Source organism: Agrilus planipennis, unplaced genomic scaffold (assembly GCF_000699045.2).
Source record: "Agrilus planipennis isolate EAB-ADULT unplaced genomic scaffold, Apla_2.0 scaffold266, whole genome shotgun sequence".
In the NCBI taxonomy this organism is placed as follows: Eukaryota; Metazoa; Arthropoda; class Insecta; order Coleoptera; family Buprestidae; genus Agrilus; species Agrilus planipennis.
In genome coordinates this window covers 48629-70711 of record NW_020439035.1, presented here as the reverse complement: position 1 = coordinate 70711, position 22083 = coordinate 48629, and the positions used below count along the sequence as shown (strand labels likewise).

At 31.8% G+C, this 22083-nt stretch overlaps 1 protein-coding gene across 3 annotated transcripts; it reads left to right on the top strand.

The window, feature by feature from the left end:
• The first annotated feature begins 20 nt into the window (after window positions 1-20).
• On the top strand, window positions 21-21866 carry LOC108741357 (helicase POLQ-like). Of its 3 annotated transcripts, XM_025976661.1 has the most exons (17): window positions 21-136; window positions 194-831; window positions 1327-1405; window positions 1470-1648; window positions 1710-1998; window positions 2435-2634; window positions 2688-2833; window positions 2887-3121; window positions 3210-3424; window positions 18641-18875; window positions 18942-19071; window positions 20498-20655; window positions 20718-20813; window positions 21087-21185; window positions 21253-21441; window positions 21501-21635; window positions 21698-21866. In XM_025976661.1, exons 2-17 carry the CDS (start codon window positions 238-240, stop codon window positions 21764-21766), a joined length of 3048 nt encoding a protein of 1015 aa, XP_025832446.1. In that variant the 5' UTR covers window positions 21-136; window positions 194-237; the 3' UTR covers window positions 21767-21866. The 3 variants fall into 3 exon arrangements, with proteins under 3 accessions (XP_025832446.1, XP_018331659.1, XP_018331658.1); XM_018476157.1 differs by lacking the exons at window positions 18641-18875; window positions 18942-19071; window positions 20498-20655; ... (3 more) ...; window positions 21501-21635; window positions 21698-21866 and adding exons at window positions 8200-8437; window positions 8494-8623; window positions 8760-8917; window positions 8976-9125 and having other exon boundaries at window positions 24-136; XM_018476156.1 differs by lacking the exons at window positions 18641-18875; window positions 18942-19071; window positions 20498-20655; ... (3 more) ...; window positions 21501-21635; window positions 21698-21866 and adding exons at window positions 8200-8437; window positions 8494-8623; window positions 8760-8917; window positions 8976-9125 and having other exon boundaries at window positions 26-136; window positions 2432-2634.
• Window positions 21867-22083: the final 217 nt, after the last annotated feature.

Here is a 22083-nt window from a genome sequence, read left to right as displayed (position 1 = left end):
CTATAGTCTAAAAATTTGAAATTCCCCATTAACGTAAGCCAGTATCAAAAAATTGGTAAAACGGCGTAACCATAAACTTAAAACTTAAGATACGTTAAAAACTAATAATTACTGCACAAAAACGAACTGACGAAAGGTAAGGTAATTATACTGCTTTATTTATTGTGGATTCGATTGCTGTTTTTACTTACAGGGATATACCACGAAACCGTCTCATTTTTTTCTAAAGTGTTGAAAATGAATACAATAGCTAATGTAAAAGCTCCCAAAAGAAAGTCCCAAACAAATAAGCATGCAAATAAGCACTACAAACCACTGAACGTAGTAAAAATTACCAAGAACATTTCAAAAGATAAATCTAAAATAAAAAGGTGTTCTTCTAATGAGTTAGAACAACATATTTCTGAAGGAAATACATTAAAGAGTAGTCATTCTTCGAATAATGTTAATGGTTCAGAAAACAAAAACAATACAAATTCAAAAGAAAGTGATGAAGACCTTTTTGAACAGGATGAAGATAATTTTTTTACTTATTTAGACTTCTATACACAGTTTCTAGAACAACTAGAAAAATATGAATCAAACAGTCTTCCAAAAATTAAAAATTCAATTTCAAAATCTGTACTTAGTCAAATTGACCCTTGTTCTACAAAACAAGACGCAAATAGAAAGAAAAGAAAGAGTTTCGAGAAGACAGACTGTGTATACAAAGTTTTAAAGACAGATAGTGAAACCGTTGGAAGTGCAGATAAAAGTAAAGATGATTTCTGGAATGGAACTGTTGATATTTGCTCTACGCAGTTATTTAAAACTTCTCAACATCAAGCTCAAGTAAGTTCAATATTTATTTATTTATTTATTTGTCTTAAAGGAGCTAGTGACTTTACAAAAATATACAAAGGGTGTTAAAAGTTGAACACAAATCCAATACATAGCAAGATTTTAAATAGGGTAAAAGGTTTTACCACATTTATCCCAACAGTTAATTATATAATAATAGACTTTTAAAGTCAAGTTAAACTAAGAATAATAACATTGAATATATATATGATAAATTTAATCATTATCTGTGAACAGCAGTGCTCTAATTCCTCCCTTAAGTCTACCCACACAGTCCAAACTCTTCAGACCTTCATCAAGAGCAAATGAAATAATTCTGAAGTTGATTGGAAGAATGATTCCAATACAATTAATAATATAGATGAAGATAGTAGCAATTCTGATAATTCTATGTAAAATGCTTTGCTAAAAAATATCAATACGTCTATAAATTCAAAATATTTAGTTGATAAGAGTGTGTTAATTAAGGTTTTGCATAAATTTAAGGAGTATGGACCTTTTTTTGGTTTGCCCACGAAAGTAAATGAACTAATACAACATTACAAGGGAATTGAAAGACTATATGGTATGTTTTAATTACAATTATTTACTATAAAATGAAATATAATTTCTATTTGATAATTTTTTAGATTGGCAGGAGAAATGTTTGAATCTACCCGCTATAAAAAATCATTCTAATTTAGTGTATGCCTTACCTATTACTGCAGGGAAAACACTTGTTGCTGAAATTCTTATGCTACGAGAAATAATTTGTCGTAGAAAAAACGTTATATTTGTTTTGCCTTATGCCACTCGTGTACAAGAGAAAGTATATTACCTTTTAGTAATATCTATTCTTTTTTTTTTCGATAATTCATATTTTTGAATAGGTTTGGGCATTGTCACCATTTGGCGTAGCTCTTGATTTCTTAATTGAAGAATATACTGCTGATAAAGGCATGTACCCACCAAAGAAAAGGCGATATAAGAATTCAATGTACATTGTCACCACAGAAAAAGCTTTAGGACTGTTTGATAGTTTAATAGAAACGGGACGTTTAGATGAAATAGGACTTGTAGTTGTTGACAAACTTCATTTAGTTGGGGAGCCAGGAGCAGGACCTACCCTTGAAACTTTTCTGACCAAAATTATGTACATAAACGAAATGAAACATACAGGTAAAGAAGGTTGGGCACTTTAAACCAAGAACAAACACATGACATTTGTGACAAACATATGGTTTTCTTCAGTATTGCATTTTTACATTAACACTGTATTTTTCTTTTTTAAATCATACTAGTTAAGAGCATGTAAAGATGAATAGCTTTTTTCAATTCATTAGTACTCACAGATACTGTTGCCACAAAGAGGTTTTAGAGAAAAAATTAATAGGATAACGTAATTTCAAAAAGTACTTCTATATTCTATTGATAAATAACTGGTTTTCAAGGCGACGGTCATTATAAGTTTTGTAGTTGAAAACAAATCTAGTGCTGATGTATATGTCTATTTCTGGCCTATAATCAATTCACACATGTCCATCTGTAATAAAAACAAGACTGGACGTCACCACAATTAGATGTCATTAAGCCGTCTTATCTTTGGTTTCAGAAGACATTCAAATTGTTGGTATAAGCACGATTATTGGAAATTTATCTGATATTTGTACATTTTTAAAAGCTGATTTATATAAAAGTGATTTTCGACCAGTCAAACTCATTGAATACGTTAAAGTCGGTGATGAAATTGCCAAGATTCACTGGGATAAACGAGATAATGAGTTTCTCCAAGTTGTGAGAAAAGAAAATTATTCTGTAAGTAATTCTTTTATTTTAAAAAATAAACTCCTTAGAAACATCTTTTTAAGTATTCTAAATTGCTAAAGGAAATTGATCCTGAAAGACTTGGAGGTCTTTCATTGGAAGTAGTGCCACATGATTCTTGCTTGATATTTTGTTCATCAAACAAAAACTGCCAAAATGTGGCTCATTTATTATGCCAAGTGGCTTTTGCGTAAGTTTAAATTTATTAAATTTACTGTTTATTATAAATATATGTTTTAAAAGTACTTTAAGAGAACATAAGAAAAAGGAGAAAAATGATCTGATAACTGCTTTAAAAAGCGAAGGAAACAATAATATTTGTGAAATTCTCAGAGTTAGTATTAAGCATGGAATTGCTTATTATCACTCTGGACTATTATCAGAAGAACGAAGACTTCTAGAAGATGCTTTTGGAGAAGGTGTTATTTCTGTTATCTGCTGTACTTTAGCTGCGGGTGTAAATTTACCGGCAAAACGAGTATATTGATGTTTTCAATATTTGTATTTTCTTTTCAAATTAAAATTGTTTACTGTTGTTAATTTTATTTGTTAATATTCTGTTGTAGGTGATTTTGGCTGAGCCATATATCGATGGGGAATTTATAAATTTATCCCATTATAAGCAAATGGTTGGCCATGCTGGAAGGGTCGGTTTCAGGGAAGTGGGCGAAAGTATACTTGTCTGTACAAAGGAAGATCTATCAAAAGTTAGGAAACTGTTACAATTACCAATGGATATAGCTTTGTCAAACATGCATGCTTGTGAAGGAAAAGGATTAAGGTACTTATTTAATTTACTTATTTACTTATTTCTTTTTGAAAAGTAGAGGGGTTCTACATTCAATATATATTGTATATATTAATAACTTAGATAGGTTATGCCAGCAATTAATAAGCCATGAGTAAAAGACACTTCACATAATTACTATTAGATATTAAACATTCTATTGACTTAATCAATCACACATATTGATAGAAAAATTATCATTCAAATTCTCGTGGTTCTCGTTAAATCTATTCATACCTGTATAGGAATTTTACAGATTATTTTTTATACTCCTAAGATATGATGCACTTTGCCTCTCACGGTGTTATCAAACTACATTGTCAGTGGGAATATAAGACACAGTTGTTAAGATAATAAGTACATGTGCTTACACTTGTAGATAGATGAGCTAGGTTATCCCATTATGAGAGAAGAGTTAGATGTAGCATAAAAAAACTTAATGAATAATGTGCCAGGTGTAGTTGGTATAACGGGAAATTCTAAAACATGCAGGACAAGAGGTTAGAGATCGTATGTTTAAGCTAGTTAGTCACATTTACGAGACGGAGAAAGTTCTAGAGGATTATAAACGGAACGTGGTAGTGACCATACCTAAAAAGAGAGGCGCGGATAAGTGCGAGACATTTAGAACAATTAGCTTAACTTCTCATGCGTCAAAAATCTTAACTAGAATTGTACAGAATAGGATGGACAAAAAGGCAGAAGAACTATTAGGGGAAGATCAATTTGGGTTTAGAAGAAATGGAGGAACGCGGGAGGCCATTCTAGCTTTACGTGTAACAATAGAGAAAACGATAGAAAAAGGAAAGAGTGCGTACATAGGATTTGTAGATATACAAAAAGCTTTTGACAATGTTAAATATGATAAGATATTAAATATACTTAAAAATGTAGGGATGAGTCACAAAGATAGAAGAGTGATACTTAGTTTGTATAAAAAACAATAGGCAGTTATAGAGCTAGGATTGCAACGTAGAGAGGTAAATATTAGAAAGGGAGTCAGACAGGGATGCACATGTCACCGCTACTTTTTAAAACTAGGGATAGATATACAGGGGCAAAAGATTATTATATTATTAGATTTGCAGATGATATAGCAGTATTAGCATGTAGCAAGGAGGACTTAGAGATAGCTTTAAATAAAATGGAGGCGGTACTAACAGATCAGTACTATATGAAAATAAATAAAAGTAAAACAAAAATACTGGTATGCAAAGGAGGAAAAAGTAGGGAAAGAGCGAATATAAGGATAGGAGACGAAGAATTAGAAGAAGTTGAACCTAGGAAATAGGATAAGTTAGGACGGAAGGAGTAGTAGGGATATAAACCAGAGAATAGCGCAGGGTCGAGTCGCTTCTAATAAAAAGAAGCCGCTTCTATGTTTGCAAACTGTTAATTTAGAAATTCGGAAAAGTGATCAGTATGTACAGTTGTGAATGGTAAATTATTTTTCGGAAGACGGTGAAAATGCAATACACTTAAGGCAATTAACCTTATCCTTCATTTTCGGGAACCAATAATTTATCTGAATGCTATCGCAAACCTTATTAGAACCTCTGTGACCCATTTCATTATATCTGTAAATGACACTAGTTTCCATGCTCTCAGGCCTTCAAAATAGAATTTTACCCTTTACTTTCTTTCTGTAAACCAGTCCGTAACGCATTTCAAACATATTATCTTCAGATTTCAACTTTTTACGTACTTCACTGAATTTAGAATCTTGGTTTTGACAAATTGTTAAATTAAATTCAAAAGGATTATTTTTCTATCACCATTATACAGTGAGATCTGCTCAAATCATCTACATGCGTCGTCCTAGTAGACGGTCGATTCGGCGGTTTATTTCTTTTTTATTTAACGTTAATTTAAGCGAATTACAGTCAGTCATAATTTAATACCCTAAATCTTTTTATTGCGTAAACAATAGCTAGCACCTCTAGCTCAAAACTGTGATATTTGCTTTCGGTCAGTAGTTCGTTTAGAAAAATAAAATATCGAATGAAACATTAAATCATATTTTCGTTGCATCAATACGGCACCGAATGCTAAAGAACTCGCATCACAATGGTGCTTGGTGTCATCGTGAGGATCAAATGTAGAAAGAATTGGTGATTCAATTAATTTTGATTTTAAAATCTGAAAAGCGTGAAGTTGATCCGCCTCAAATTTAAATGTTACACTTTTCCGGAGCAAATCATATAAGGATTTCGCAAGGATAGAAAACTTTTCTACAAATTTTTGAAAATATGAACATTTATCGATTTTTAACTGCAACATATTTCGTGCTAACCATTTTAAATACCCTTTTTAAAATCATCAAATGATCTTCAAGGCTTTTGGGTGCTATCAAAAAATAATCGAAATAAGCAACTACACCACCTGAAGCAATTAATCCCTTTAAAACTTCATTTACAAACTTAACTCTCGTAACTTTTTTCCATTAACTGTTTTTCTCGGGCAAACAATTGTCGTTCTTTTTCAAAAAGTGCCTTTTCCGATGACATTGCTACAGTTTGCGTTGTCTGGATTCGGATCATCTTTCATTAAACGGTTAACTAGTTCACTTTTAGAACCCGCCATTGGTAGATTTGCTGCTTTTAGTTTTCCTTTTAACTCATAAACAGTAATCTTACTGGGTGATCATTTTCCCGAACTCATTTTATAATACAAACTTGAAAAACAATAATCGTTGTTGTACACAGCTCTTGACTTAAATTTCCAATTTGCACACAGCAACTTGTAAGAAGTATCTTGCTTTTCTATCAATGCACACAGCAAAGATTTATATATATCACCTCACAAATTAATACTACCGCATTGTTTGATTAGTAAAAACATACTCGGTTCTCTTTTTACTGATACTTTAACGGCTCTACTTCATCCCTGAGATTGTAAGATGGTATAAAAGAAATAGATTTGGTAATTAACTGTTTAATATTAAAAATAAAAGTGAAGAGAGAGCTCGCCGAGGTCGCCGTCACGAACGTTCCACGTGTGTTCGCACGTGTTCTACCTAAATCCATTACACTGTTGCTGTCGAAGGTGTCCGCGACTCGTAGCTAGTTACAAAAATGTCTTCGTACATATTTAACAAAAACTCAATGTATAATAATTTAATAATCATGAACCTTTAAACGCTCTTCTGAAACAGTTAAAAATTAAACCAAATGTTATTTGCACCGTATCTTGAAATGTTAATGTTAATCCTTTTATAATATACTAGATATGAAGACTGGAAAAACTTTGGCGGTTGTAGTAGAACAAACAAAATAGCTCGAACCCCAACGCCAAAACACGACACTGTAGATGTCCGAAGCACTTTTCGGTAACAAGTGAACTTCAATCCCTGAAGAAGGTAACCTTGTTACCGAAAAGTGCTTCGGACATCTAATGTGTCGTGTTTTGACATTGGGGATTGAGCTATTTTGTTTGTTCTACAATATACTAGATTTTACCGGCTCCTCCCGCGTAGATGTCTTAAGTGACACTGAGTTTTATTTAATAATTATTTATAAATCAAATATACAGGGTGTTTTTGAAATAAGTAGCAAATCGTGCAGGAAGTGATAGGGCATAACAAAACAAGAAAATTAAGTTAAGTTTTCGAGAAAAACGTAACTGAAAGTACAGGCAAATGTAATTCCGACCATGAAAAGAAATGCGTCAATGCAACGCCGTATTCAATAAGCTGGTACTTAGCAGCATTCGTGTTGAATTTCTTTTGTATTTTTACATTCATGTATTTGTTATTTGTTTGATTAGATTAAGTGTGATTGACGATGTTTGTTACAACGAGCCTAATAGTAGTTCTTTGTTCTTTTAGTGCATAGTTGTTACAATGACATTTAGTTAGGCAGAACTTTGTGACATGATTTACGGGTAATGCAAGTACAAAGTTAATGTAACAGAGTTGAATTGTACGGTCATCGATATCTTTAGCGAAGACTTTCTCATCAACAAACCGTTTTAAATGCGTTACAGAGATTAAAAGAAACCGGCAATAATTTTGGTAGACGCCTCGAAGTCTGCCTTTTAGCACGAGCTTCGAATTTCAAACAATTTTTGGAGTGTACGTACGTTGTGCGTGTGTTTACGGATGTTGTAATTCATTTTTTCTAATGGGAGGATAGGGCTATTGGCGGACCACCAATAAGTAGGTAAAGTATTTTGGCAATACCTCGATGTTGTTGTTGAAATATGTTTTATAGTTAATAAAAGTACCATTACCCATTCAGAAGATATTAAATTACGTAATAATTTTATCATTCTTTTGTGTTCTTAATACCATTTTGACGTGCATTTTAAGTAGTGTTACATTCTTTCAGCGATGAACAAAGTTGTTTCTTTAATAATGGCCGTCAAAGTATTATTGTGTGCAGTAGTGTAGTATTATTAAGCTGTTGATATTTATGGTATTGTTCGTTCCACAAGCAACAGTATTTACGTTCTGCAACACTGTACTAATACCTGTGTTACCAATTCACGTCCAGGGCCGGTTTCGGATTGTAACCTCATCTACTTTTCTTACAAACCTTTCTATCCTTTAATCACGTTGTTTTATTCATCATGCGATTCTCTATTGCATCTAGTTAACACCCTCCAAAGCTCCTCCACTTATTTCAGAAACACCCTGTATGTGCGGTGTATATATTAGGTATGACTTACATCACGCTACCTGATTACTTCTCAATATCTTTATGGTATATAAATTTATTTTTACGTTTTATTTCCAAATAAGCAACTTTTTATATTTTTGTTTTTTTTAGACAGCTATTTTTAAGCTGCGTTAGATTCGGTACAGCTACCAATAGAAGACAGTTGTGGCAAATAGCAAGCAAGAGTCTTCTAGCCGTACAACAAGATAAGCTTAATGTGAATGTGAAGAATTTAACCTACAACGTCATTTCTAGCCTTTTCACTTTAGGCGCCTTGCGAACTTATATTCATGAACAACGAACTTCTCTCACTTCAACGACTTCATCAAATATTAGTTTAAGAACAGCGGTAATTCAAACTGTTCTCTCTTAATAATTTTTTGAAATTAATGTTTTTAATATCAGGCATTAACTGAAATGAATGGATCTAAAAAGGAGAACACGTTGGAAACTCACTCTCAGGAGAAACCTAAAACCATTCTAACAAGTAATACTAAACTAATTGTAAGTGAGTTGGGTAAAGCTGCAATCAAAGGTACGTCTTCTCATAAGAACTTGTAATCAGTAAGAATTTTCAAAAAGCATCTGACGCTAGAACATGTTAGTGTAATAGATTTATTTGTTAAATTTTTCGCTTTTATGAATGACTAAGTTAATGTTATGTATTTTAGGTTGTCTAGAGCTATCGGACGCTCATCTCCTTTATAACGATCTGACCAAAGCTCAGAAAAAGCTTGTTCGTGTAGATTATTTACATTTATTGTATCTCATTACTTCTTACGAGCAATGTGAACAAATTAAACCATCTAAATGTTTGTATTATAATCTGGTGAGCATTGCATTTTTTTTTTGTATTTTAGTTAAACGTTCTTGTTTTACTTCTTCAGTTGATTGGACTGGAACAAAGTGAAAAACAAACCGCTAAAATACTGGGAATTGCCAAACCTTGTATTATAGAATTGTATACAAATCAGCAAATAAAGGTACAAAATATCCATTTTAATAAGATAGATATCTATTAGAAAAAATTGATTGAATTGACTTCTACTTAAATTTGAAATGAAATACATGCATACTTTAATCGTTATTAAGGTACAGTTGTTTTGATGTAATAAGGCATCTTCGTTTTTATTGTTCAGCGAGTTATTTTTGTTTAAAGTAAAAATCCGAATGAGATGTCTCGAGTCACTTGTATAAGTGAAGAAACAATTCTTGAGAAGAGTTTTTATAGTGTTCTGTTGACATTCGAGGAAATAGATTTCAGTGATCCAATAGACAATTTGTGTATACAATGGTTTCATTGCAACGCAGTGCATAATTCGTACTATAATTTCTTTGTATTAAAAACACGCAATATATAACTCCCCCTTCGTTAAGCTGAAGGCGTCTCGCCAATGTTTCCAGGTAAATCCTGAGGGAAATTTCTTCCGTTCTTGATTGTTGTCTCCTTGGTTTATCTTTGAGCCAAGATTTTTCCGCTATATAATTGAATAGAGACACTTTTCACGAATGTACACTTACCATTCAACTCACATCACTTTTGGCATTCTTGAAAATTAGTAGACCATTTTTTCGTTGCCCTTCTTCGTTGGTCCATAGGAATTCATCATGGTGTTGCAATAGAAATCGTGCAGGAGGAACCATAATAAAGTTGTTTGCAGGCAGTGGGTAGATTTGAGAAATATTGTAAACTGTTGGTTGCAGGATAGGCATTTTGACAATGTTTACAACCAATTGAGAAGTTATAGATGTTTGTAATAAAAATAGGGGAAAAATCTCGTATAAATTCAGAAGAATTCAGGTATTGTAGTGTCTGCTTCAGAAATGTGTTAAAAAGATGTTTAATTTCAGAAAAGGTATCAAGAGAGATTAGTTCGAGATCTAGGGGATTTTCGTTACTGAATGTAATTGACCCTTCTATTAGTAAAACCTTTTCTATCAAAACGTTCAGAACTCTGCATTTATGTATGATTGTGTTCTTTTATTTATTTTATTTAAATTTTCTGCTATACTCTTCGTGTAATTTTTCAATTATTGTAAGTTTTCTTTATATTGTTTGGAGATAGTATGTGCAAAACTAGTGAACTTGTCTTTTAATAATGCGTTTTTCATTAGTTATCATTTTAATTATGTTTTCTTGTATTTATCATCAGGATTACCACTAAGGTATTTTATCGGTGTTCCAAGATAGTTTATAAGTCCTCTTTTTGTGCGTAACGTAGTAGTAGTAATTTTATAGTAAAGTTGTTGGAAATACAATGAGCGTTGTTCGATTAATTCAATCATTTGCTGACTCGTCTCATTCTTGTACCCTAATAAACAGTTTGTGCAACGTTTAAATATTTTGAATACAGTGTGGAATAATTTATATAGAAACAGAAGGAATGATAATGATTTATATGACAGCGTAATTCAAATGCTTCTTAGTTATATACAATTTCGTTGTTAACTGACTCGACTTGAAGGGCAGACTTAGTGTTCATACAGTCCTGCGAATGATAAAATTTCCTTATTGATCTCATATCATTTAAATGTCTACCTACAATATTTTTTACTTATCTAACAACATAAGTGATGTGTCCATTTGTAAAATATTTTTCTTTTTTTTAAATTTATTTTTAAGTTTGTTTCTGTTTTTAATTTTTATAAAGACTGTTTCTGAATCTTCAAGTTCGGGTATATCTCTGTTTTCATTCGTTTTTTCGAACACGATTTTCTCCTATCTTCTTTTGTTTTGCGTAAAGTTCTTCGTAAAATTTCATTATTTCATTTCTTCTGTATTTATTATAGTCTTCATAAATTTTTAAACCTGTTTCTGTACGTAGGGGAATGATGTCATCGTAAGGCCCATACAAAATTTCAAAAGGTGTAAATTGCGTTGTAGAATGTATCGAATTATTATATAGAAATACAGCTGTTTGCACGATTTCTGGTAATGGTTCCGGTTGCTCTTTATTTAGTCCAGAATGCTTGAGTGGAATCTTTCGACGGGTGAATTGCTATTTGAATTGCCCGGGGTAGTGTAATGCATTTCAATTTTATTAAAGGAGGTTAAGTTCATTATGACGATTAAAATGTCGTAATTTTCTTAAAATGGTTAGTGAGTTTTTTATCTTCGATGTTATAGATTTGCTAAAAAGATGCAAACTTGTAAGGAAAGTTTGTTTTTGCAGTACATAATATTGACGTGGATTATTTCAATGATTGCTTGGCTAATAATGATCCTCTCATAATTGTTTTATGAGGGTACCGTTCATATTTTACTAAAAGACATTCGTCGCATTTGTTTATAAAATTTGTAACATTTTGAGATATGTTGGACCAATAATAAAATTTTTGGAGATGTTTAACCATTTCTTGAATTCCATTGTGATTACTATTGTGGTGGTTCTTATTGGGTGGGAACGAACGTTTTATAAGTGTGTAATAGTGTTTCCGTGTTGAAAGTTTTAATCTTACCGTTGATTAGTGAAATTAGGTTTGCACGTTTTCTAAATTTGTCGAGTGTAGTTAAAATATGGTTGTGGGGAGAGTACTGGTGCGTTGGTTATCAAATCTTTGCATTTTCGGAAACATTCTAGATAATTTTTATCTATAGCATCTTATTTTCGTATTCTATTTCAGACATTTTGTCGTAGGTTGAATAATTTTGGTAAAATTTTAGATAAATCGCTGGTGATATCCCATAATTCCTAAAAATGCTCTTAATTACTTCATATTTGTTGGTACCTGGTAATTTTTAATTGCTTTAATTTTATCAGGATTAGCTAATATCCCTTTTGGTGTAAGTACATGGCCTCAAAACTGTACCTCTTTGCGAAGGAATTTCACATTTATCCAGCTGAAGTTTTAAAGTGCCCTTCTTAAACTCAAATATAAGTTTTAGATGATGTAAGCGGTCTTATAAGGGTCTCGAAAAGATAATAACGTCATCCATATATACAAAACAAAACTTATTTAAATATATGCGAAGCACATTTTCCATAATTCTTTCAATAGTTGCAGGTGCATGTTTCAATCTAAAAGTCATTCGTACATATTCGTAGTCATTGTCCGCTGTGAATGTTGTTTTTCCGATGGAGTCCTTAGCTACTTCAATTTGGTGAAAACTTTGGACAAGATCCAGCGTTGCAAAATAAGTACACCTTCCTAAATTGTCGAGAATTTCCTTAATTTTCGGCATGGGATATATATTTTCCACATTTTTTTAATTGAAACGTCGACAGTCAATAACAAGTCGATATTTCTTTTCTCCATTAGCGTCCATCTTTTTTGGAAAAATTTAAACAGGGGATCTGTAGGGGCTAATAGACGGTCTTATGATTCCATCCCTTAAGAGCTTTTGAATTTGTTCTTGTATTTGTTTTTTCAAATGCTGAGGTTGACGTTAAGGCCGAATATAAACAGGTCCATCGTCCTTTGTTATAATGTTATGTTTACCTTGTTTAGTAAATATTAATTTATCTTCATTTTTATGAAATATTTCCGCATACTTATTTATTAATTCCAATAATTTAGACTTTTCTTCTGTTTAAATGATCCATTCTTAAAATATTTTCGATGTTAATATATTCTTTTTTGAAAGTGTAATCAAGTTCTTCTAGTTCATTCATAGTTTCAGATCGTTGGTTTCTATAAATAAATAAAGATTATATTTTTACTCCTAGAAACTGTTGCAGATTTTACTGTAAAAGGTTGTTAAAAAATGTACTCGTCAGGAAAACAAAATGCAATTTCGAGGTTAATTATAGGATAGTCTGTGCCAGTGTCAATTAAAATTTTTAAGCCGTTGGGCAATATAATAAATGACAATTTTGGCATATTAGTGGCGTTATTTAGGTCAGCTATGTCGTCTGATCTGTCTGTTGATAGTTTTCATTTTCGTCTTCATAATTTTCTTCACTGTCGTAATTTTCCACATTTTCTTTAAAGTCGAATTCTTCTGTTTCGGGATAGGTTTGCTCTTCCATATTCGTTAATTCTTCAGAGATGAAATTTGGCGGACCAATACTTTTAAAATAATTAGCAAATCGTTGACGTGGTCGGGTTATACCAGGTGTAAATGTATGTCGGGTGCTTGTCGACATTGGGGTCGGCTTGACTTTATTTTTTTTTTCATTGCTTGGAGGTTTCCCAAATACTTGTTGTTTAGTAGGAAAATGTTGTTTTATTTCCCTTCGGATGTTTATAGGATTTATAATTTTAAAGAAAAATTAAAAGTATCATACCAAGGGGATTTAACTATTTTGTTATTTTGGGGAAAAATAATGCAAAAAATGGTCCGACATTCGTAGCAAGGATTGGGGTAATCCCAATAAAACCCAACCACACCATTATTCTACACTTAATTAATTTATACGATAACAAAGTAAATTATTATAATATACAAGTATTAGAAAGTAGACAAAAGAAGTTTTTTTTATTATTATTATTAATTAATTAGTAAGTATGTATTTCCATAATTTTTATAAATTAGATGTCTTCAATTCCCATGCCTTTTCGAATGAGTAAAAGATGTGTTGCTGGTAGTGGCTTTCTAAAAGTATCTGCAAGTTGGTTATCTGTGGAAATATATTTAATAACTATTACCTTTTGCTCTACTTTTTCTCTAGGGAAATGGTATTTAATGTCTATGTGTTTCAATCTTTTATGATCGATGGGATTATTAGCTATTGCAGTACAGCCATTATTATCTTCAAATATTGTTATTGGCTTTATTATCTTAATACTCGTTAAAAGATATTTTAACCAGCAGGCCTCTTTAATGCCTTTAGGAAGAGCTGTATACTCAACTTCTGTAGATGTAGCTACTGAGTTTTGTCTCTTAGTATTCCAGCATANATAACAAGTCGGTATTTCTTTTCTCCACTAGCGTCCATCTTTTTTGGAACAATCCAAACAGGGGAGCTGTAGGGGCTAATAGACGGTCTTATGATTCCATCCCTCAAAAGCTTTTGAATTTGTTCTTGTATTTGTTTCTTCAAATGCTGAGGATGGCGATATGGTCGAACGTAAACAGGTTCATCATCTTTTGTTCTGATGTTATGTTTAACTTGATTAGTAAATGTTAATTTATCTTCATTTTTATGAAATATTTCCGCATACTTATTTATTAATTCCAATAATTTAGACTTTTCTTCTGTTTAAATGATCCATTCTTAAAATATTTTCGATGTTAATATATTCTTTTTTGAAAGTGTAATCAAGTTCTTCTAGTTCATTCATAGTTTCAGATCGTTGGTTTCTATAAATAAATAAAGATTATATTTTTACTCCTAGAAACTGTTGCAGATTTTACTGTAAAAGGTTGTTAAAAAATGTACTCGTCAGGAAAACAAAATGCAATTTCGAGGTTAATTATAGGATAGTCTGTGCCAGTGTCAATTAAAATTTTTAAGCCGTTGGGCAATATAATAAATGACAATTTTGGCATATTAGTGGCGTTATTTAGGTCAGCTATGTCGTCTGATCTGTCTGTTGATAGTTTTCATTTTCGTCTTCATAATTTTCTTCACTGTCGTAATTTTCCACATTTTCTTTAAAGTCGAATTCTTCTGTTTCGGGATAGGTTTGCTCTTCCATATTCGTTAATTCTTCAGAGATGAAATTTGGCGGACCAATACTTTTAAAATAATTAGCAAATCGTTGACGTGGTCGGGTTATACCAGGTGTAAATGTATGTCGGGTGCTTGTCGACATTGGGGTCGGCTTGACTTTATTTTTTTTTTCATTGCTTGGAGGTTTCCCAAATACTTGTTGTTTAGTAGGAAAATGTTGTTTTATTTCCCTTCGGATGTTTATAGGATTTATAATTTTAAAGAAAAATTAAAAGTATCATACCAAGGGGATTTAACTATTTTGTTATTTTGGGGAAAAATAATGCAAAAAATGGTCCGACATTCGTAGCAAGGATTGGGGTAATCCCAATAAAACCCAACCACACCATTATTCTACACTTAATTAATTTATACGATAACAAAGTAAATTATTATAATATACAAGTATTAGAAAGTAGACAAAAGAAGTTTTTTTTATTATTATTATTAATTAATTAGTAAGTATGTATTTCCATAATTTTTATAAATTAGATGTCTTCAATTCCCATGCCTTTTCGAATGAGTAAAAGATGTGTTGCTGGTAGTGGCTTTCTAAAAGTATCTGCAAGTTGGTTATCTGTGGAAATATATTTAATAACTATTACCTTTTGCTCTACTTTTTCTCTAGGGAAATGGTATTTAATGTCTATGTGTTTCAATCTTTTATGATCGATGGGATTATTAGCTATTGCAGTACAGCCATTATTATCTTCAAATATTGTTATTGGCTTTATTATCTTAATACTCGTTAAAAGATATTTTAACCAGCAGGCCTCTTTAATGCCTTTAGGAAGAGCTGTATACTCAACTTCTGTAGATGTAGCTACTGAGTTTTGTCTCTTAGTATTCCAGCATATGGTGTTTTGGTTAAACAATTTAAAAAGGTATCCAGCTGTATTTTTGCGATCTAAATCATTACTAGCTCAATTCTAATTTACAAATACAATTAATGTTTCTGTGTAGTTATTTCTTCTGTGTGTTAGTTTTAGTTTTAATGATCCTTTAACATATCGTAACCGTAATAAAATTTTGCGAAAGTTCTTGATTATTTTTAGTTTGAAATATACTTAATATGTTGAGAGAGTTGCTTAATCGGGACGGGTACATATTATGGCATACGTTAAACAGCTAATAAGATTTTTACAGGGAGCTTCATAATAAATTTCAAAATTTAGAGCTGTGTAATTTAATTTAACTAGTAGTGGTGTACTAACACTTACAATCTTTCATATCAAATTTATTTAAAACTGATTCTAAATATGCACTTTGATCTAGTGTGATGATATTGTATTTTGTTTTAATGTTTATAAATTGAAGAAAAAAAAATTGTATTTCATTCATATCAACCACTGATAATCGAATAAAATAATTCGAAGTGGTCTGCATTCTGTCGAAACTGCCAGACGTGGATCGCGATTTTGATCTTTTTGGATCTCATCAGCTCGTCGTAGGCAGCTCCGACAGAACACAGACCAACTTTTACCTGCTGTCTTAACAGTGCGTTTTAGAAAATACTACAAATGACTCGCAGTGACCGCCATCTATAGCACGATGCTACATTTTAGGATTGCGTATGCTCCAACAAGGTCCACTTGTGTGGATATCTACTTGCTGAAAACGAATCCTGGCGTAGCCAACCTCAACGTGATAGGCACGTTAGCTTAATCGAATAAAATAATTCGAAGTGGTCTGCATTCTGTCGAAACTGCCAGACGCGGATCGCGATTTCGATCTTTTTGNAATAAAAAAAAAAAACAATTTGCAATTCGAAGCCTGTCCGTTGACTTAGCAATGTAGATGTGCACAAATAGCAAACTGGGATTAAAACCCTCCAACTACATCAATGGAGAATGTAAATATTGGCAGTTATCGAATGTTTAAGATAAACAAATAATTAGCTGCAACATATAATGTTTGGACTTCTTATTACGATAAAAATGTATTAAATTTGTGTATTGTTGATAGCATACAGCAATGTGTAAATTACACCTCAACATGTACCCATTAAAAACACAAAAGAAACAAAAATGTAGGTCATGTAAACATTAGTAGGTAAATTAGATTATTTAGATAACTAATTTTATTAGGACAATTTTTCATAACACCAGCGAGGTATTGCAGTATTTTTTTTTTATTTGTGGTTTGCCAATAAACCTATCGTTCAACTAGGACTTCTTTATTAATTATTACTGATTATTGCATGTAAGTAAGCTTACGCTTATTTATTTGATTAGTGATTGGCGGCTAAAAATCAATTTCAAGCAGGACTTGCACTTGTTGCAAATGATAAGGGGCAGCAACTGTTCTTTTAAAATTTGCCACACTATCACATGAGAGGAGGGAATGCTTCTTGCTATTTCGCGTGTTTATTTTTGGGGTTGTCTACTATGAAATCAAGCATTTTGTCCTCTACAGCGGCGATATGGTTCAAACCCGTAAATAAGTATGTCACATCATTGTTACACAACAACTGTTCTACGGTAATATACTGACCTGTTCTAATGTTGTATTGTTGAGTTAGCTTTTTGAACTGTATATCGATTTACTAAATGGATGGTTTAAACGTTAAATGAATAAACAACCGGATGTAAGATAAACGTCTTGAATTAGAAGAAAAAAAAAATACATCATCCTGCCAATTACCAGTTGATAGAACATGACGTTGCGTTGTCGTATTTCATTACTATGGCCGGAATTAATTTTATATACAAACATAAACATAATTTTCTTACTTTATAGTAGGTACCCTGTCACCTACTACAAGTCCCGCACTTATTTCTGTTACACCATGTATAGGAAACGTTTTGAATGTGATGTAACATGTAACGTAATTATGATTACATTCACTCTACTTCTTTAAAAGTCAAAACCGATGTAAGCTACTATTCTTAGTTTATATCGTATAGTCTAGTGATCATAAGGTTTTTGGTTAAGTGACCTGTCAGACGTGGATCACAATTTTGAACAGATTATCAATCATCATGCCCGCTGTTATTTAGCGTTCAATGAATAATTACAGATGACGTGATGAGCGTCATCGGTAAAAAATTTTCCACTAGTTTTACTCAATAATGTTTAATTAATTGAAAAGGACTTTATCAAACATTAAACATTATTCAATCCTTCACTTAGTGTCAAATGGTGTTCACTATACCGTCTGCAATTATTCATTGAACTTTGTTTAGTGACAGCAGGTAGTTTGGTCGCAAGAAGACTAGAGATATGACTTGAAACTAGTAGGATTGCTTTATAAACGACGCGACCCTTAAGATCGTATAAACTGTGCTCTGTCGTTTCACCGAAATTGATGCATACTCACCCATCGCACAGCGATTCTGTTATTGCCTTTTCTTCCTTTTATTTTTTTCATAAAGCTTTACACTTTTCGGATTAAGTTTTTGCCCTTATTCCTAGTCTTCTTAAAATTAAAATTAGAAGGGCTTACTCTAATTAACGTGTTTTGCTCCTTTACTTACGTATTTGCGTTCATTAAAAATGTAGGTAATTAATTATTTATTAGTTTAATCCCTTTTGTTTTAATTATTTCCATTGCCACAATCTCGTTTTTTTATTTCTCCAGTTTTCTTGGTTGATCGGTGATCTGTTGGGAATTGTGTACAACGCGGCGATCTGATGAGAATCAATTAGTTCGAAGAAATCATATCTGACAGTTTCCACAGATCAGTTAGCCAAGAAATTTATATTCTGTTAGGTGTACGTACCGAGCACGTAGACTGCGACGTGAGTTTGACAAGTTGATATCCTTAATTGAAATAGCCAACATTATTGAATTCTACTATTAATGATAATGGCGTAGTGAAAGCCATCTGTAATTATTTATATTAGAAACGAACTGTTGCCATTATTTTTTGGATTGGTCCGTACAGACTATGTCCATAACGTAAACGAAATCTTTCAAAATAAGTAATTACTCATATTTTTGCCTTCTTTGATAGACATTTATTTCTAAGCTGCGTTGGATTAGGTACAGCTACCAATAGAAGCCAGTTGCAGCAAGTAGCAAGTAAGAGTCTTCTAGCTGTACAACAAGATAAGCTCAATGTAAATATGAAGAATTTAACCGACAACGCTATTTGTAGTCTTTTTAAATTAGGCGCATTGCAAACCAATGCTCAGAAACAATCCTCTTCTACTTCAACTTCATCATCTCATATTAGTTTAAGGATGGAGGTAACACACTTAAACTGTGCTCACTTTTCTATAATTTTTGAAATTATGTATTGTTTTTAATATTAGACATCGACTATCGTGAACGAATCAAAAAATAAAAATACATTGGAAACCCATTCTCAGAAGAAACCTACAATCACTCTGACGAATAATACTAAACTAATTATAAGTGAACTGGGGAAAGCAGCAATCAAAGGTATGTTTTCTTAAAAACAGGTGCAGTCAGTAAGACTGATGGTTGATTAAGGTTGTTGCCTCTATTTGCTTATTGCTTAGCCCAGTTAGCAGATGTTGTTTAATCGAATTTTTAAATCAGAAATCACCTAAATTAACCTATTTAGTTGTTGAAATGTCAGTATTCGGCCATAGAATCCATATATCCATATATATTGTACCAATGAAACGAATTGATGATAATATAATTACTTTAATATAATCTTGAAAGTGGATTATACAATTTAAAATGATTAGTCGACATTTTAGGTATAATAAATTATAATACTATAATAATAATCTAAGCCTACCTTATTAGATAATAAGGGGTACCTAGAAATGGCATGGAACTATCACGGTGAGTGAAGACGGTGAGCCGTGCATCTCTCGATTTCTTGACTTGACTATGATTGATTGTAATTATTGATTTCGCTATTTAAACGGTTGCTAATTGACCTACTAACATAGTAGGTTAGTAAGTGTTAACATGCAGTTTTAAATAATTAATTTAAATGTACCAACTTTGTACTTAATAAGAATTTATGGATACTATGTAACAATATAAGAAGTGGTAGGTTGTGACTATTACTAGACGCCCAACAACGGAATCATTAGGGTACTTTAAGAAGGGGTATCATGCTTAAAATATAATCTTCGAAAACGGTACCATCCAAACAAATCTAGACGACTTACATATTTATACTACTATAGTTGTTTAAATAAATACGTAATTACTACGCAGGGTGATTCTGAAATAAGTAGTAAGCCTGCAAGAGGTGATAGGCTATCATAGCATCCGTGTTGTATTTCTTTTGTATTTTTGTACTCATGTATTGTTATTAGGATTAAGTGTGATTGACGATGTTTATGTTTGCAACCAGCCTGGATTGGTTCTTTGTTCTTTTAACGTTATAAGCTTGTATTACGTATGTATGTAGACAGTCGAAGTCATTAGAAGTAGGTCAATGAGTCCGTGTCATAGGTCAGTACAGAGTATAAAGGAATAACCTACCCATCAAAAATTTAAAGAAGTAGCAAGAGCACAGTTAAAAAATTAAAACAGTTAAAGAGTTTTTTTCATTATATATTTACTCTATGAACCGGAACAGGGGATAGAGGAAAGTCTAGATTAGATTAATGTTCGAAAATATTTAGGGATATAGAATGTTTCAGTTTTAAGAAAATGCAAAGATTCGCTCAGAATAGGAAGGATGTGTTTGTTCAATCGGTCTTCGGACTGGGGACTCTATGATTTACCGGCTAAGTAAATGTGTAAATAGATGTATAACTTCTACCGTACGTACATGAGTACACATTCCATTTTTTTTGACCAAATTTCTTTTTTATCTTTCATTTTTTTGTGAATACATTAATAGGCAAGTTTACGTATTAATACAGTTGTATTTTAGGTTGTTTGGAGTTATCAAAAGCTCATCTCCTTTATGCCGATTTGACTCAAGCTCAAGAAAGTCTTGTTCTTTTAGATCACTTACATTTGTTGTACCTCGTTACTCCTTACGACCAATGTGAACAAATTAAACCGTCCAATTCTTTATATTATAATTTGGTGAGCGTTGTACATCTCTTTTTTTGTATGATACTTAAACTCACATTTTTTACTTCTTCTAGTTAATGAGACTAGGAAAAAGTGAAAAGAAAACCGCAAAAGTTCTGGGAATTACCGAATCTTGTACTACGAAGTTGTTTACAAATCAGCAGATAAAGGTAAGAAATATCCATTCCAAAAAAAAGTGATATCTACTATTGAAAATATTGAAATGAAACGCTTACTTTAATTTTTATTAAGGTAGGTACTGATTGTACAGTCCAATGACCTAGAAAATTAATTTGGTAAACTATTCGGTGCAGGACGACCGTCAGTAGGTTGTTTTGTCCCAAAAATGCACGTACTACCTGTTGTTGGTCTTGATAAAAATTATCGTGTTGAGCATTTTATTTTAAATTGCTATTGTTATTACTTGATATTTCTTTTTTTAGACTGTATCAGAGAACGTTTTGACTAGATTTTACGTTTCACTAATGTTGTATGATTTATGGAATGGTATGCCAGTATTTGACGTATCTGAGAAATACCAGGTAAAATACACTACATATTTATCTATTGCTTTAGTTAAGTTCATTTTATATTACATAATTTTTTCAGATTGATCGTGGATTAATTCAGAGTCTAATGATTTCATCTGCGACATTTGCATCGAATGTCGTTGGTTTTTGTGATGAAATTGAAGAGTTTTGGCCATTTAGACATTTACTTAAAAGTTTAAGTGAAAGGCTGTCTCACTGTTCTATGAAAGAGTTGCTTCCTCTTATGGAACTGCCATCCGTTAAACAGGTAAAGCTAATGTTAGATATTTTTGTTTTGAAATTTCAGTTGATATATTTAACTTCAAGTCTCGAGCCAAGCAACTTTATAATGCAGGATATAAAACACTTCAACTTGTTGCAAAATCTGATCCAAATGAACTTGTCAAAAATATTCAATTTATGTCCAAAAAAGTTGCTAATGAACTTAATGCAGCTGCAAAGGTGCGTGTTTACATTTCTTTAATTTTTACTTGATGTATTTATCGTTTCATTTTTTGAGTCAGATGGTTTTATTGGAAAAAGTGGAAACCTTAAGAGACGAAGCTGAAAATGTTTTACATGGTGAAGAATAATTAACTATTTCATTAATGTTCCATTGACACTATCAGTCAAGAAGACAATATTAGGAATTAAGTATAAATCATATATATTTCATTTGTGTTTTTTGTTACGCCAACGATTTTTTTAAGTTTTTAACATATTTGTTTTTTATATATTTATATTTTTTCTATTTTTATAATAAAAATAAGCGTTATTTAATATCATGCTATATACATTAATCTTTTAGTATTTTGTAGGCGTTCATGCATGAGCAGTACCTAAATCTATCACGTATTTGTTTTGTTTTTTTTTGTTTTTGTTTTGATTTTTAAATCTGATAGTATTTAAA